At 35.4% G+C, this 14580-nt stretch overlaps 1 protein-coding gene across 2 annotated transcripts in view; it reads right to left on the bottom strand.

The window, feature by feature from the left end:
- Nucleotides 1-14580, bottom strand: part of MDFIC2 (MyoD family inhibitor domain containing 2) — a 111718-nt gene that overhangs the window by 42974 nt on the left and 54164 nt on the right. Inside the window, exon 3 of one of the 2 annotated variants that reach the window (XM_024245391.3) lies at nt 232-270. The exons of the other annotated variant lie outside the window; for it this stretch is intronic. Coding sequence (XP_024101159.3) covers nt 232-270 — 39 coding nt within the window. The remainder of the gene's footprint in view (nt 1-231; nt 271-14580) is intronic. 2 annotated transcript variants of the gene reach the window in all.

Here is a 14580-nt window from a genome sequence, read left to right as displayed (position 1 = left end):
TAACCTTTTGTTATCTAACATGTATACACACACAGATTATAAGCACCTCCAAGGTGAAACATACCTCAATGAGCTTTGAATAATGTGCATGTGTTATGATTTGTATGCTGGTGCCTTGGCAGCCATATTGTGGGCATGGACAAAGGCAGAGTATTTTTCCTTAAATATTGCACTGAAGGTGCCCGTTAGTCACTATAGGAAGCTACCACAAAGAAAGGAGGATGAACTTACCAGGATCTCCAAGAGGATTTAGAACTGAGGTGGATAATCCTAAAAGAGAAGGGAAAAGAAACTAATTGAGTGGTATCTTTTTTTTTTTTTTTTTTTTTGCCTGTCCAGGATCCCTTTTTCAGGAAAGAGAACTGTACTTTACAGTGAAGAACCTATTCCTTATACCTTGAGTGGAAATGGCTTGCCCTCTCCTGCTCCTCACACAGACATATGATAGCCAGAGTCCTCTATCTCCCAGCCATAGCAGCTTTTTCTAGGATGGTTATGAGACTCGCACAGCACCAATCCAGGCATTCCCTGAGACTTGAAATTAGCATACTGGAAGTAACAGTTCTCTCCTTCTATGTAAGGTGTAAACACTATTTGGGCTTTGGATAGAGAGAAGCCATTTTTCTGCCATGTGTAAAAAATCTATCTGAGGCTGGGCATCGTGGCTCACACCTGTAATTCCAACATTTTGGGGAGGCTGAGGCAAGAGGATCATTTGAGCCTAGGAGTTCAAGACTAGCCTGGCAACGTGTAGAAATCCCATCTCTACAAAATAAATAAATAAATAAATAAATAAATAAATAAATAAATAATTAGCCAGGTATGGTGATGCATGCCTGTGGTCTCAGCTCCTTGGAAAGCAGATGTAGGAGACCTATTAAGCCTGGGTGGTGAAGGCTGCAATGAGCCATGATCACACCACTGCACTCCAGCCTGGATGAGAGTGAGAACTTGTCTCAAAGAAGAAAAAAAAAGTCTATCTGAGAATAAACCCCCAAAAGGGGACCAAGAAAAAAAGTAAAGGCAGGGCACTTTAGCCACAGGGACAAATTCCAAATGTATTGTTTGGGTCCCCATATTTAGTTGCTCCTGAAGCTTGTCTCCATCTGGACATCCTAGATATGTGAGTCTACAAATTCCCTCTTTATCTAAACTGGTTAGGTTTCTATGACCTGTAATGGAAAGAGACTCACGGAATTGCATAGGAGGTTTAATTAATTTTATATATTTCTTCTGACTCTATTTTCTTCCCATCTCTTTTTAGAGGATGCATGCTGATTAAATTCTCTAAATCTAATTGTTTAATCTCTGCTTTCTAACTCCTAAAATATTCACAGAGTGGAAATGTTTAATTTTGTGAAGGTATGCCAAAAATGATCTACAAAAATGGCTTAAAATTGGAGGCTGAATCTTATGCTAAAATGAATGGAAAGGAATAAAGAAACTGAGATGTGGTTTCTGCTGAACTGGTCTTTCATCAGTTCTATTCAATTTGCAATAGTGAAAAGTGGGGCTAGGAATTTACGTATGTTATGTTGAGTACCTACTCAGTTCAACTATGTCATGAAATTTACCTGTATCTTGTAGATATTGTTATCTTGATTTCAAAGATTGTTTTAAAAAATCAAATGATTTTCAGAGTTTCGTTATTGCCCAGGGTCCAAGTCTTACCCTAGCTGTTAGGTATAAAAGTGCAAGATTAGACCCCAGCTGTCTGAGTTCTCAACGCTTCTCCACCATTCAGGATGTTATGCAATTTGGTTGGATATTGACTCTGTTCCCAAAGAGAACATTTCCAACTTTAGTCAACTGTCTTGAAGTTCATGGTTTGATCATTATTGTTTTGGAGGAAAACAAAGCCAATCACTTTCTAGGGAGTACATTACTATAAAGAGAGTATAAAATTTGAATTTAGAGACAGATAAATTCTAGTTTCATTTTCACTAAAGAGCTCTGTGATTCTGAAGCTTAACATTTCTAGACCTCAGTTTCCTCTTTGGTCAAACAAAGGGAATGAGGGCCGATCATCTCTCAGGTCTATTTCATCATTTCTCTCCTGGTAAGTGCTTCCCCAGAGCCCTGTATTTTTCCTGTAGGAGATCATATCACCCTATGTTATGATTATATGCTAAATACAGTGACGTCTCGTTCAACTCAGTATTTCCCAATAGTGAGTCCAGTGTCTGGCAGATAGATCATCAATGAATATTTGTTGAATAAATAAATAAGACAATGAAGTCTATTTACTCTTGTGGACAAAATATTACTTTTTTTGTGTGTGTATTCTATTTCTTTCACTGACCAAAGGAGTAAGCTTTGAAATTGAAGAAAATACCTAATTTTCTAATTTTGCTGATGAGAAGTAAAAATAGGTTAATGATAGTTTTGAGTGCTTCAATGTTCAGTACATCAGTATGGATTTTACACAGGACATTTCTTTAACTAGAAGCTCAAGATAAGCAAGGAGTTAATGTAAATTTTTAAAATAAGAGATGTATTTTAAAGTGTAAAGTGGTCATTTTAGATAACCATTGTAATTCAACTTAGAAGGCTTGGTAACAGACCGTCCTGGTGAACTTTCTATGTGAACAAAGTTTCCTTAATCAGCTTTTCCTATATTATTTCATCTTGGGGAAAAAAAACAGTAGCTAAGCCAGAAACAAGCAGAATAACAACAACAACAACAAAAAAGTCTGTGGCCAAAGCGACAGAATTACTTTTTTTTTAAATCTCTCCACTTGTATTTGTGAAGGAGAAGTGAGCTATGTGTTTTTTTGTCTTTGTTTAGACATTGGACAATAAAAATCATAAGAACATATATTTTTGACGTACTATTTTTTGGTGTTCTTTGGAATTTGGACCCTAATTAAAAAATATGTGTTTCCTAGCCCTTCTTACTGTGAAAATCCTTGGCAATATAAACAGATGCACTGGTTGGCTTTTAATTCTGACACCAGACTGCCTGAAATAATAGCTCTAAGAAAGTGTGAATTCTTTCATTCCTCCAGCGTCAATTATAAGTACTTAATTTGTTTATCTTCCTATTGCTGACTATCGTACCAATCTGGTTTATTTTTCACCTGGCTAAACATGGTGTATTTCAGAAACCCCTAGTTTATTCTGCACGAGAAGACAGAAACAAGCCACAAGTCTGAGTTATTTTCATACTCCGGGGCACATCACTGTAATTTAATAATTAAGATATTAAGTGGTGTTCTGAAAATTTCAATAATAAAGGCCCATAAGATGACAGAATTAGGATACTTGATAAACAGTATGAAAACACTGAATATTTCTCATAAAAGTTGATTCATCATTTGATAAATGAGTCAAGTTAATAGCTTACTAGCTCATCTTGGCCTTTCACAGTCAAGGATATTCATTTTTTTTGTGTCCACCCATTTTTACACCTTGTAACCAATCTACTGTCACAGTGTTTTTAGCCTGTGATGTGACTGCGGTGACACTGACTTCTGTACATGGATGGGTTACCATAAATGACATACGGGCCGAAAAATTTATCAGTTCCTGGGAGTTGAGATATTTTGGAAGAATTACTAGAACGGATCTTCATAAGTATTTTCATATTTCTACTTTAAAACTTCACTCTTTAGAGGTGTGTCTTTATATACTAGAGGCAAACATAAAATCAAAAGGCAAATTATTGCTGGAACTCATGATAACCATAATGAAGAATGTGCTATGCTTCTCCAATTGTTTTCTTTCAAAGTCTGTCTTTGTATATGCATTTATATTTTGAGATGTTTTCACCAGTCATTTTGGTGACTAACACTAAAAAGGTTTATATCTCATTTGTATATATGATGAAAAGAACTATTAGGGCTAAAATGTAATGGGAGGTATGGTAGGAATTGTTAAGCCCTTTATTTTTATTATCACACTTGAATTCTCATAACATTGCTAAAGTTATTCTTGTTAGTATTTTTCTCATTTTAGAGGTAAGGAAGTTGAAATTTAATGATACTAAGTACCTGACCCAAGTTCACAGAGTCAGAAAGTGGTGGAAGCAAAGACTTTAACCAAGTAGGGCCAGAGTGTTCAATCATGTCCTGCTGTTCCTAAACATTGCAGCTACTAAGGCACCTAATGTCTCCACACATGAGTCCATTTAATCCTTCCTAAAAACCATTAATGTTGAAAATATTATACTTATTTTACAAATGGAGAAACTGAAACTCTGATGAAGTAATTTGCTCAAGCTCACACAGTGTCTAAGTAGTAGAGATGGGCTTAGAACGAAGGTTTGCCTGATTCCAATAACCTGTGCTCAAAAGTTTCATTCTAAACTGTATAATAACATTTGTTTAGGCCCTTAGAGTTTATTATCTAATCCTAGTAGGTGGCACCAACACAGTTCTTCTGTGTGCAATGGCTGACTACACTATCTTTGATGCCAGAAAGACTAGAGACAATTTCCTCGTAAGGGTAAGGGCCAATGATGTGTACTGCTATTGTGACATATGTATAATAGGGATGAAAAGGAGTCTTGGAAGATATGTATGTCTCCTGGTAAAAGCAGAGGCTGGGGATTGGGCTTCTGCAGTATCTTTCCAGCCTTTTTTATATGACACATCATTTCATTCACATGCCTCCGATTAATCTCCCCTAAAATCAAGTTGGCTCTGATAACATCTCTTTGGAAATGGTGGGAAAAACACATAGTGACATCCTCTTGATCTTTTTGCAAAAACACAGCTATGATTTTGTCAGTTTTTAAACTTTTTTCCCATTTGTGGAAAATTTGTTTTTGTGGAATTAGATAATTGAGAATATGAAATCTCAGTGGCCCATAGGTCCCATGACCATCTGTTGGGGCAGTTACTTGGACAAGCATGATAGCTTCTAAGTTGTTTCCTGTTGTTCTTGGCCTCATTGCAATCCTTTCCAAAACTTCCCTCCTTCTCTACTGCATTAGTAATGCAAAATGAAATTCATTGTGCCCATTATATCTGTTAAATGGTTTCCATTTTAACTTGAGAAAAATGTATTGACGTTCATGTGTTTGGCATGAAAAATGTGTATATCTATCGAAGATAGCAACTTGTCTGTTGGAATTACAGTGCATTATGTATAATGCTGCTTTTAGCTGTGCATGTACATTTCCTGGAATCTTATTGTGTCAGAGCTTGGAAAGTTTACACAAGCATTGGTAATCTAATTTTTGTCTGGTGGGTGGCTGTGGAAATATGGAGTATTTGAAAAAGCAAATGTCTTGGCCATCTGTGCCAGGGAGGGGTTTGGTGGCAGGGGTGTCTAGGCAGGTGGGTAAAAAACAACCATCAAAAAAAGGCTTTAAAAAAATTGCCCCAGGCCTAACCTAAATACTAATTTCCCAAGAGCAGAACAACATAACCGTTTTGTGACATGGGTTTTTAGCACATTTCTGGTTATTCTTTTTAGGAGTTATAATTGTAAGGTTGAGGAATCTGTTTTATCTTTCTCCTGCCTCTTAATGATAATCCTTCTCTAGACTATATTGTTTCCTGTGCCTTTTGTCTTCTGCAGACAAGAGTCTTTGGCTCATGAACATCTTGTTAAGGTCTGTTGAGGATTAGGGGCTGTGACACAATTTTCTTGCTGAGTCTTTTTATTGGGGATTTTTCAGCTGGTTTGTCTTGGAGGCCTTTGAAATGTCTTCTATCAAGCAATAATTTTCATTTTCCTTTGTTTTCCTTAAAATTGGGGTTGTATCTGGCTCAACTGTTCCTGGGGTCTAGGTAATGAATTGTATTATTTAATAGGCCAGTGTGAAATTCTGTGTGCAGCAGCTGCACTGCTCTCTTTCTTTCAGAGTTGCTTAAATCCTACTCACTGCGCTGCTGCTGAACTGTGATGTAGTTTTCATTTTTTGGCTTTAAGTGTATTTCAGCCACACATCTAAAGCAAGGTTTCTTAATTTCTGCACTATCGTCATTTTGGAGTGGAGAATTCTTTGTCGTGGGGGGCTGTGCTATGCATTCTGGGTTGGGTGGCAGCATCCCTAGCTTCTACCCACTTGATGCCAGCAGCACCTTCTCCAACGTCTCCAGGTATTCCTAATGTCCCCTGGGGAGTGAAATCACCCTCAGTTGGGCATCACTGATCTAAAGCAAGGTTGAAAGACAAGGCTGGCATGATGTAAAGGAATTTCCATAAAAAGCACTGAATTCAAGCAATGCAATGACAATTCTGAGAGAGCTTTGTGTCTAGGAGGATATGTGGAGGAACTGTATCACACATCCCTGGAGAAAATACTGTAATAATTGTCTATAGTTTCCTAGACTAAGTAACAGAGGAGGTAAGGGTCACCTTTTAACTGCTTTGCTTCTGATCTGCTAATTATCTCCTCACCCTGTGATGCCTTTCATCTCCCCTCTACGCAACTTGACTCACATATGGAAGATTCTAATTCTTCACAGATTTTCCACCTTAACTACTTTCCTAGCCTAACCTCCCTGCTCTTCAGTTTCCCCCACTGGTTTTCTTTGGCTCAAATGGGAACAAGGTGCCCATTATTTCTTTAATCCACTTCACCACCTAATAATTGCTGAGGACCAATTTTAACAAGATGCTTCCTTACTCTGTAATGCACTCCAGTAAGGAACTAATGTTTACCATGATGAGTATTCTCTGTTCCAACTGAAAAGCTGAAATGCTGCCGACCACTGCAGTGTAGACTTTTTCAGTTTAACATTTTCTCAGTGCCTCTTTGAGTGAGTTACATCTATTATATTTAATGGCAGTCTTATGGGCCTGTCAAAAGGGCATTCTATTTGCTACTGAAATATCAATTAAAATAACATGTAAATGAACGAAGTAATCAAATGCATCTGATGATAATATCAAGATTATTTTTAATTTTTTAATGCTGTGAAAGCTGTGGGTAGGCTAACAAATCTATTTGATCAATATATGGGATGTAAAAAGAAGAAGAGACAAGATTGACTGATGAATAAAATGAAACTGACACAAACAGGCTGACAGCCAGCTGTAAGTCTCTTTAGGGCAAATGCAATTAACTTAGAATAATAGACTCAAATTTGATGGTTAGAAATGCATTTTTATTAACAATCACAGGCTGAATCATTATGTTCTTATGAATAAAATGGTACTTATATTTTGTGCATGTGTGTGCACGCATATATAAATACATACACATATGTCTCTATGTATATATCCATGCCTCTCACATTCCTATGTGCTCTGCTTACAATTTGGGTGGAAAAGTTGATTTTTAGAATAATGTACTTTAAAAAGGAAATTCATTCATAAATTGTCTTCAGGACTATAAATTCTGAATATTCCCCCAAATTATATATATAAAAATCATACTACTTATCTGGTGCTATTAGACATAAAGCCAGTGAGCCCTGGTCCCAGAGCTGCTGGTCCTTAGGGGATTTGGAATTGCAATCAGGGATTTACAGATTTCATTTTGAAGAGGAGAAGTCATTACTAGAAACCTAAGCTCATTTCCTCTCCTTTAATAGCTATTTTAAATCATTCATTTAGAAAATACATTAACTATTTAGGGTGCTTGCAATGCGTTTCTCTTGGCGTTAAGTCTGCATTTTTAAAAGAGTTTTTTTCTAAAATTATTTCGAAAGAAGATGAGAATTAGAAAAAAAGCAAATGAAATTTTGGTGATATAAAATTACTTTTGGATAACATTTTCCTCTCTCATTGCCTAAGAGAAAACAACTTAAAACTTTAACAAAATATTAGAATATTAACAAACTCTTAATGTTTTAATGCTGTATAGATTTAAAAGTACATGATTCTTGGAAAATCACAAACTCGACTTTGAATATGATTAAGAAATAGCATATGGTCGATGGCCTCTTTAAATGAATTTGTTAATAACTTAAATAGAAAGCAGTTTTAATTCTGTACTGCTTACTTAATATTGATGCCAACCTTAACTAGTAACTGGGTAATAAAGGGAAATGAGATTATAGTCAAAAATAAGTAACTTTAATTTCTACAAAGAAATCAGAATATGGATTCTTGCATAACATTTTTGCAAACTGCTTTATATCTATATATATGTATATATATATATTTTTTTTCAAATGCAAAATAAAGCTCCCTGAGTTATGTAATTGCTATTCTTCAAAAGGACATCATGAAGGTTGACAATTTAAAATGTGCTCTTCCTGTCACTATCCAATTTTTTTGAATGTCTACTGATGGTGTTAAAAACAATCTCCGCAGAAGAGGGCTGCCATTGCCAATTTAGGACACTGGCTTTGTTATTAGCATAGGCATATTAGATCATCCTCTTGCTCTTCCTGCCTGCTTTGTTCTTTTGATATGGTAGGGAACTGAAATTGACAACAGCCTACATTTATATAACAATAACTTGCATTGTTAAATATATATATATGTAGATAGACAGATAGAGAGTTCTTTTATTCCCCAAAGATATCAAAGTTCACTACACACCATAAAAAAACAACCCACAGATATATGCAGATGCTTCTGGGGTGAACCGTAGCAACTATTTAAAAGCATAAAGTATTGACAGCCGTAAGATTCTTGGAATAGTACATCACCATTTTTAATTTTTGATATTTTTATCTCCTTAGAAAATTTCTGTTTTGTTCACCAGGAGGAAAGGATAAAGGTCACACTTTGTTACTTGAGCAACATGTCAGAAACAGTTTGAACGTAAGCTGGAAAGAAACTGTGTAAGTCTAAATGCTTGAACAACACTGCTGTTGTAAACACAAGACCAAGTAGGCTGCTTGGTATCTCATCATTCTTCAATCCGCTGGTTCACTGAAACAACATAGAGTGAACTAAAAGTGGGGAGTCTGATCATTGGATGGGCATCACTATAAATAGGGCTATCAGACTTATCAAACAAAAACAGGAGATGCACAATTTAATTTGAATTTCAGTTAAATAATGAATCAGTTGTTAGTATAAGGATGTTCCATGAAATACGAGGAACATACTTGATAACTGAAACATATTTAAGGGGTTGTTGACAACAACGTATATTTATATAGCAATATGTGGGACACAATACTAAAAACAATTATGGGCACTCTGTATTTAATCTGGCAATCCAAACTACGAAAGCAAGGCTTTGTGTATTCTTTGTAAAGTAGACTATCATTGGTATAAAAAAAATTTTTAGAGGGAAAAAAAACCCAATAGACCTTTATTTTTTGTCACCCTTAAAACAACCCTACCATCTTAAATATTTGTAAATATGTTTTCTTCTTCACAAAATAGAAATAATATTATATTTTGACATGACTCTTTTTTCAATAATTCATAATTATAGGTTCTGGATGGAATATTCATGAACAATACAAGGCTTAGGGCATATCATAATAATCAGTGAGTGGTCGCCTATCTGTTTCCATGACTACCATGAAGGATAGTTATTTTTTTTTCTTTAGTTTATTTTCCTGAATGCCAATCATAGTACCAAGCACCTGGTAGAAGATCAATTCATGTTGCTTGAATGAATTTATTCTTGGCCATTGGATTGATTTTTCTCCTTTTTTCTAACTTTGGATGACTTCCCTGTGTTTTCAGACATAATGGTAGTTTTTCCTCTATGGTTTTATTTCCATTTTGAGATATTCTTCAGCAGATGCAAGGTGAAATTTGACACCCTCCTATCAGTAAGTTATAGGCTGTGTTTCTCTGGCAGTATTTCTTACAAGGATGAAAACAGAGGAGTTCTGAATGGTTGATGATGAGTCTCCTGGAGATGGACAGAGTTAGTGAATAATTTTTTTAAAGCCCACCAGGAAGGTTGTGTTACAGAAAGTTAACTGTGCTCTTGAGCACTTCATATGTATTCTTTATCATATAATATATATTATCTATTATATGAATTATTTGAAAATTTTCTAGAGGAGTTTAAACATATAGGATTTTTCTATATTATACCAATTTTTTAATCACATATCAATGCCACAACTCAATTCTATTAGAATTTTAATATATAACATTATGTCTCTTTTAATCTTCAGAATTTATGACTCTAATAGCACAAGGTAACTATTTTTATCCCAATCATCATTATCATTGGTTTTATTTCTACTGAATACATGCTATGAGCATTTGCCAATACAATATAAAGCAAGTGGGACCAAGGTAAAAAAGGAGAGTGAGATAGAGCCTAAAGGAAGATTCAAGGTTTCAAACACACAAAATAGGGTTATGGTCATCAAAAAAAATAGATATAAAAATATTCATGAAGCACTAAAATAATATCATAAGTTATTTTTTATAAGTTTCTATCTGTTTTCTGTAGTAAAGAGATGTGTATTCTCTTAGATGAGATCAATCATTACATTAACAAATAAAGTAGAATTTAATGCTACAATGATCAAAATAAAAGTCTAAACAGGTCAACTCAATCCATCTTTGTAGTATTTGAAGGGTAGGAAGGAGAATGGTAAAGGAGATAAGCTAACATTTATCGAGTATGTATTAAATTCAGACACTGTGCTAGACAATGAGAGTAATGAACCATATTATTCTCTGTCCTGAAGTCTCTGACTCACAGTCTAATAGGACAGACACACGAGTAAGTAAATAATTGCAAAGCATTGTAGTTATGTGCTATAAAGACATAGTATATTGTATAGATATTATCTTACATAGAATATTTTCAACCTTCTAAATAGATCGCAGGAATGTCTTCACTGGAGAAATAATGTTCCACCTCTGAAGGAGTTTATAAATGGAGAAAAAATTTTGAAAAGCATGTTATGTTGAGAGCAAAATTGCCAAAAAGTGTTGGGTTATGAAGCAGAATTAGAAGCACACTGGTTTGAACTGGAGTGTAGGGTTCAGGGTAGAAAGAATGCCAGGAAATGGAACTTGAAAAGTAGGCATAGCTCAGAATTTGGAGGCTCATATATTAAACAAAGGAGAATTTAAAACAGGGAAAATACATAGCCAAATTTAGAAAGAGAATGCTGGCAGCAGATTGGAAGGGACAAGATTGGATTAGAAGAGCAATATTTAGGCTTTTACAATCAACAGTAAAGACGAGTTAATTAAAGCTTAAACAAGACGTTAATTTGCCATTGGAAATGGACAGAATAACCAGATTCAAGAGTGAGTGAACAAAAGAACTCAACAGCTCAACATATTGAAAAATGGTGATTAACCTGGTTAATATAAAACAAGATAGTATTGAGTAGGCTGCCATGTGTGATATGTTTGCCAGTGGTGGCCTACATGACTCAATTGAAAGGAAATCAATTGAAAGGACTCACTGGATGGTAAATCTACTTACCAGGAAATGGGCTAAGAAGCTTTAAGACATTATTCCAATTGGCAACTTCACTGTCATTTTATTTCCTAGGGAGTTCTATCCCATTCGGCTAAAGAAGAATTGGAAGTTCAGAGATATTATCGTAAGTTCACAGCGCTAGGAAATGAGGAAGTGGAGGTCCCTACTCAAGTCCTTCTAACCACAAAGTCCCTGATCTTTTCTTTAAGGTATGCTTCCTGAGGTTGACTTCAGATCGATGTGGATGTACACTTGGACCAAGTTCTACATTAGGAACACTTTAAGTGATTGATCTAGAGGTATGAAGTGAATCAAGAGCTTTGTGTCCTTAATATTTACTAACCAGTTTGAAGGGACAGAACTGGATTCATTCATGCATTCACAATTTATGTAGTGCCTTCTTTCTGATGGTAGTTATAATTTGAATTTGGAGCTACCTCAGGCTTTAGTGTCTAAGGGGGGGATCTATCATATTGTGCAAATATGAGCATTGATTGGAATGCAATTTAGGAGACAACTAACAGATACTACCATTGCTGTGGCATCCACATCATACGAAAAATAAATAAGCAGGATATAATTTCAATTTTTTCCTCACATCTTTCTCTTTCTGATTAATCATCCTTTCCCTCTCTCTTTTATGCCTGCCCCTTTAGGTCTAAGCAAATTTTTTTTCTTAAAATATATCATTGCAGGTGCCCCTGCTGTGAAAATGGAAAGAAATGTAATGTTTTGGTCATGGGAGAGCTGCCAATTCCACAGTACCAGCACAGTGAGAGTCATCCTTCATTTATTTCCCCCCTTCCCCTTTTTCGGATGTTGATGAGACATTAGTATGGCGCGAAGCCTGTTTGCTCCTTGCTGCATTTATTTTGTTAAGATTAGAGTTGCTAAGATACGGTAGTTATTTCAAATTGTAACCACTGATGCCAGTGGTCATAAAATAAAGTACTGAAATTCCTTTATTTGCTAACGTTAATAAAAAAATTCTTGAGGGGGCAAGGGAATTTTCTGGCAAAAATGGAACAGTACTCCAAGTGGCCTCTGTTATAGCACATAATTAGATCCACTAGCCTAGCTGCTGTTGAGCTATTTTGGTGTAAAATCTAGAAAGAAGTTCTGGCTTCGAGTTGTTTATTAAGTTATTCTTTTAAAATAAAGGGTGTGGTCAGGTTGTGCAAATTTTAACATCCCTTCTTCTATTTAGTTGTTTTAAGCCAGGGGATTTATTTTTTAGCCTGTTGCTAGTTATTCTTCTCTCTAAATATTGTGAAGGATTTGGAGTTTTTAACACTTTCTCACAACTTCTTGAGTTGGGGCCTCTTAATTCTTCTCTTGTGCTGCTGAAGCACCAAATCTCTCATATTCTATTGATTAATTCTACTCTCTTAGGACATAATTTGTAACTTGTAATTTTACTGTTGCCAGTGACATATTTTAGGTAATTGAGAAGTCATGCCCTGTGTTTTTATTGTTATTGACAATATTCTGTATTTTTCTTTATAATGAATTATACACACACACACACACACACACACAAACCTCAGAATGATTTCCAACTAGATTTAAATCAACTCCAGGACACTTCTTTGAGCTTGTAGGTAAATATTTTCAACTAATACTTAAAAGAAAAACCATTAAACTATTGGGTGGAAAAATAGTCTCTGAGCAGCCAGTTTGGCAAAGGTTTGTTCAGCGAATGTGTGTAATTTCAAATTATGCTATGTTTTTATTTCACAAAAATTTCCAGCTTCCCTAGAACATTTCAAATACTAATATCCAGAGTTTCCACTGGCAATTCTTTTGTTTGTCCTGGAAGCATCTTGCAATTTGGGACTAAGAAAATATTGTGTTCTCTTTGGATTTATAGACATAAACATATGCATTTCTTCTTCAGCACACAGTTCTTTTCAGGGAAAGCCAGGTTGAATGGGCAGATTGTCAAATAGTAAGAAGGCTTCATCAAAAATATATAGTACATTTGGCTGAAAAAAATGGTCTCCAATAAAATTTAATCTATTTAGAGAAAGATAAACTATTAAATAATGACATCCCGATGTGATTTGATTAAAAGTAATATTTTGTGAAATCACCATTTAAATGCCTTTCCAGAGAGACTTAGAGAATATGCTGTACACTGTTGAATCGTATTCATTAAACCAAACTCGTAATACCCAGTGGAGCCTTATTCTACAACAGGCCTGTGGTTAATTGTAATTCCATTAGAGAAATTGCAAAAAGGTGGTTTCTGCCCACATCTTTGGAGACAAAGCTACTCCTCATGTTCTGTGGTTATTACTGTCTCAGAATTTTGAGATGCCAATGCTTTGTAGAGTTTCATTTCTAACACCTGAGTTCTTAGAACTCAATGTCCAGAAAGTTAAAGTGATTTACTGCAGTCTTCAGTCTTCATTTTCTGTGTTCATTTTTCACCTATGCCGTAATAGGGGGACTCTGATTTTTTTATCTGACTATGCATCCCAAGATTTAAGGTTACAGATATATCAGTTATCTGTCTACTTGCATAATAGTGGGTATATATTAGATCAATTTATTGGTCTACACTTTTTCATTCCCTTAAATAGTATTTTATAGGCATAGCCTTGCTCTGGCCTCATGATGGTGAAGTGTGCATTCCTGCTCCTTTCTGGAAGGCTTAGTGGCTTGACTTGGCCAACATAAACAATATGATGACAGCAATATACCTGCAAATTTAGGTTCTGCTTTTGCATTGAGAATATTATAATATTGCCATTACTTTTAATGGCAAAACCCGCAATTACTTTTGCACCAACCTAATACCATACCTAAGTAGTTGCTGGTCTAAGAAAGACGAGGAACGTGTAGAACGGACCTAGGCACACCTGCAGCTTTGAGTCAAACCCTACTGCACCTTATTCAGATTAGCCAAACTGCAGCTGACTCATAGATAAGCAAGCAAGAAATAAATGCTTGTTGTTATTTGCCATTGAAATTTGGGATGTCTTGTTACACTGTAATTATGGCAATATTTAACCAATACAGTGTGCCAATTTTACTTCCTTAAGTGTCTTCAAAACACGTGTTAAGGAACTAAAATTGAAGGCAAAACAAGTGCCTTCAATTCTGCATATGTGAGGAGGCAAAAGGAGTTTCTCCTGTTATTATTAAGTCTTTCAATTCTAAGCTAGCTCTGAAGCTGCAGCTTGAATTCAGCTCATATAGATCTGAAAAGTTTTAATAAAGTTATGAGTCATGTGTAATTGACCAATGTCCCGAACCTGTTACTTGGCGAAATTGAACAAAATGGGGGAATTCTGCAAACCCACAGT

This window comes from Pongo abelii, chromosome 2 (genome assembly GCF_028885655.2).
Source record: "Pongo abelii isolate AG06213 chromosome 2, NHGRI_mPonAbe1-v2.0_pri, whole genome shotgun sequence".
Classification (NCBI taxonomy): domain Eukaryota; kingdom Metazoa; phylum Chordata; class Mammalia; order Primates; family Hominidae; genus Pongo; species Pongo abelii.
The sequence above is the reverse complement of the archived record's forward strand: the minus strand, read 5'-3'. Positions and strand labels throughout refer to the sequence as shown.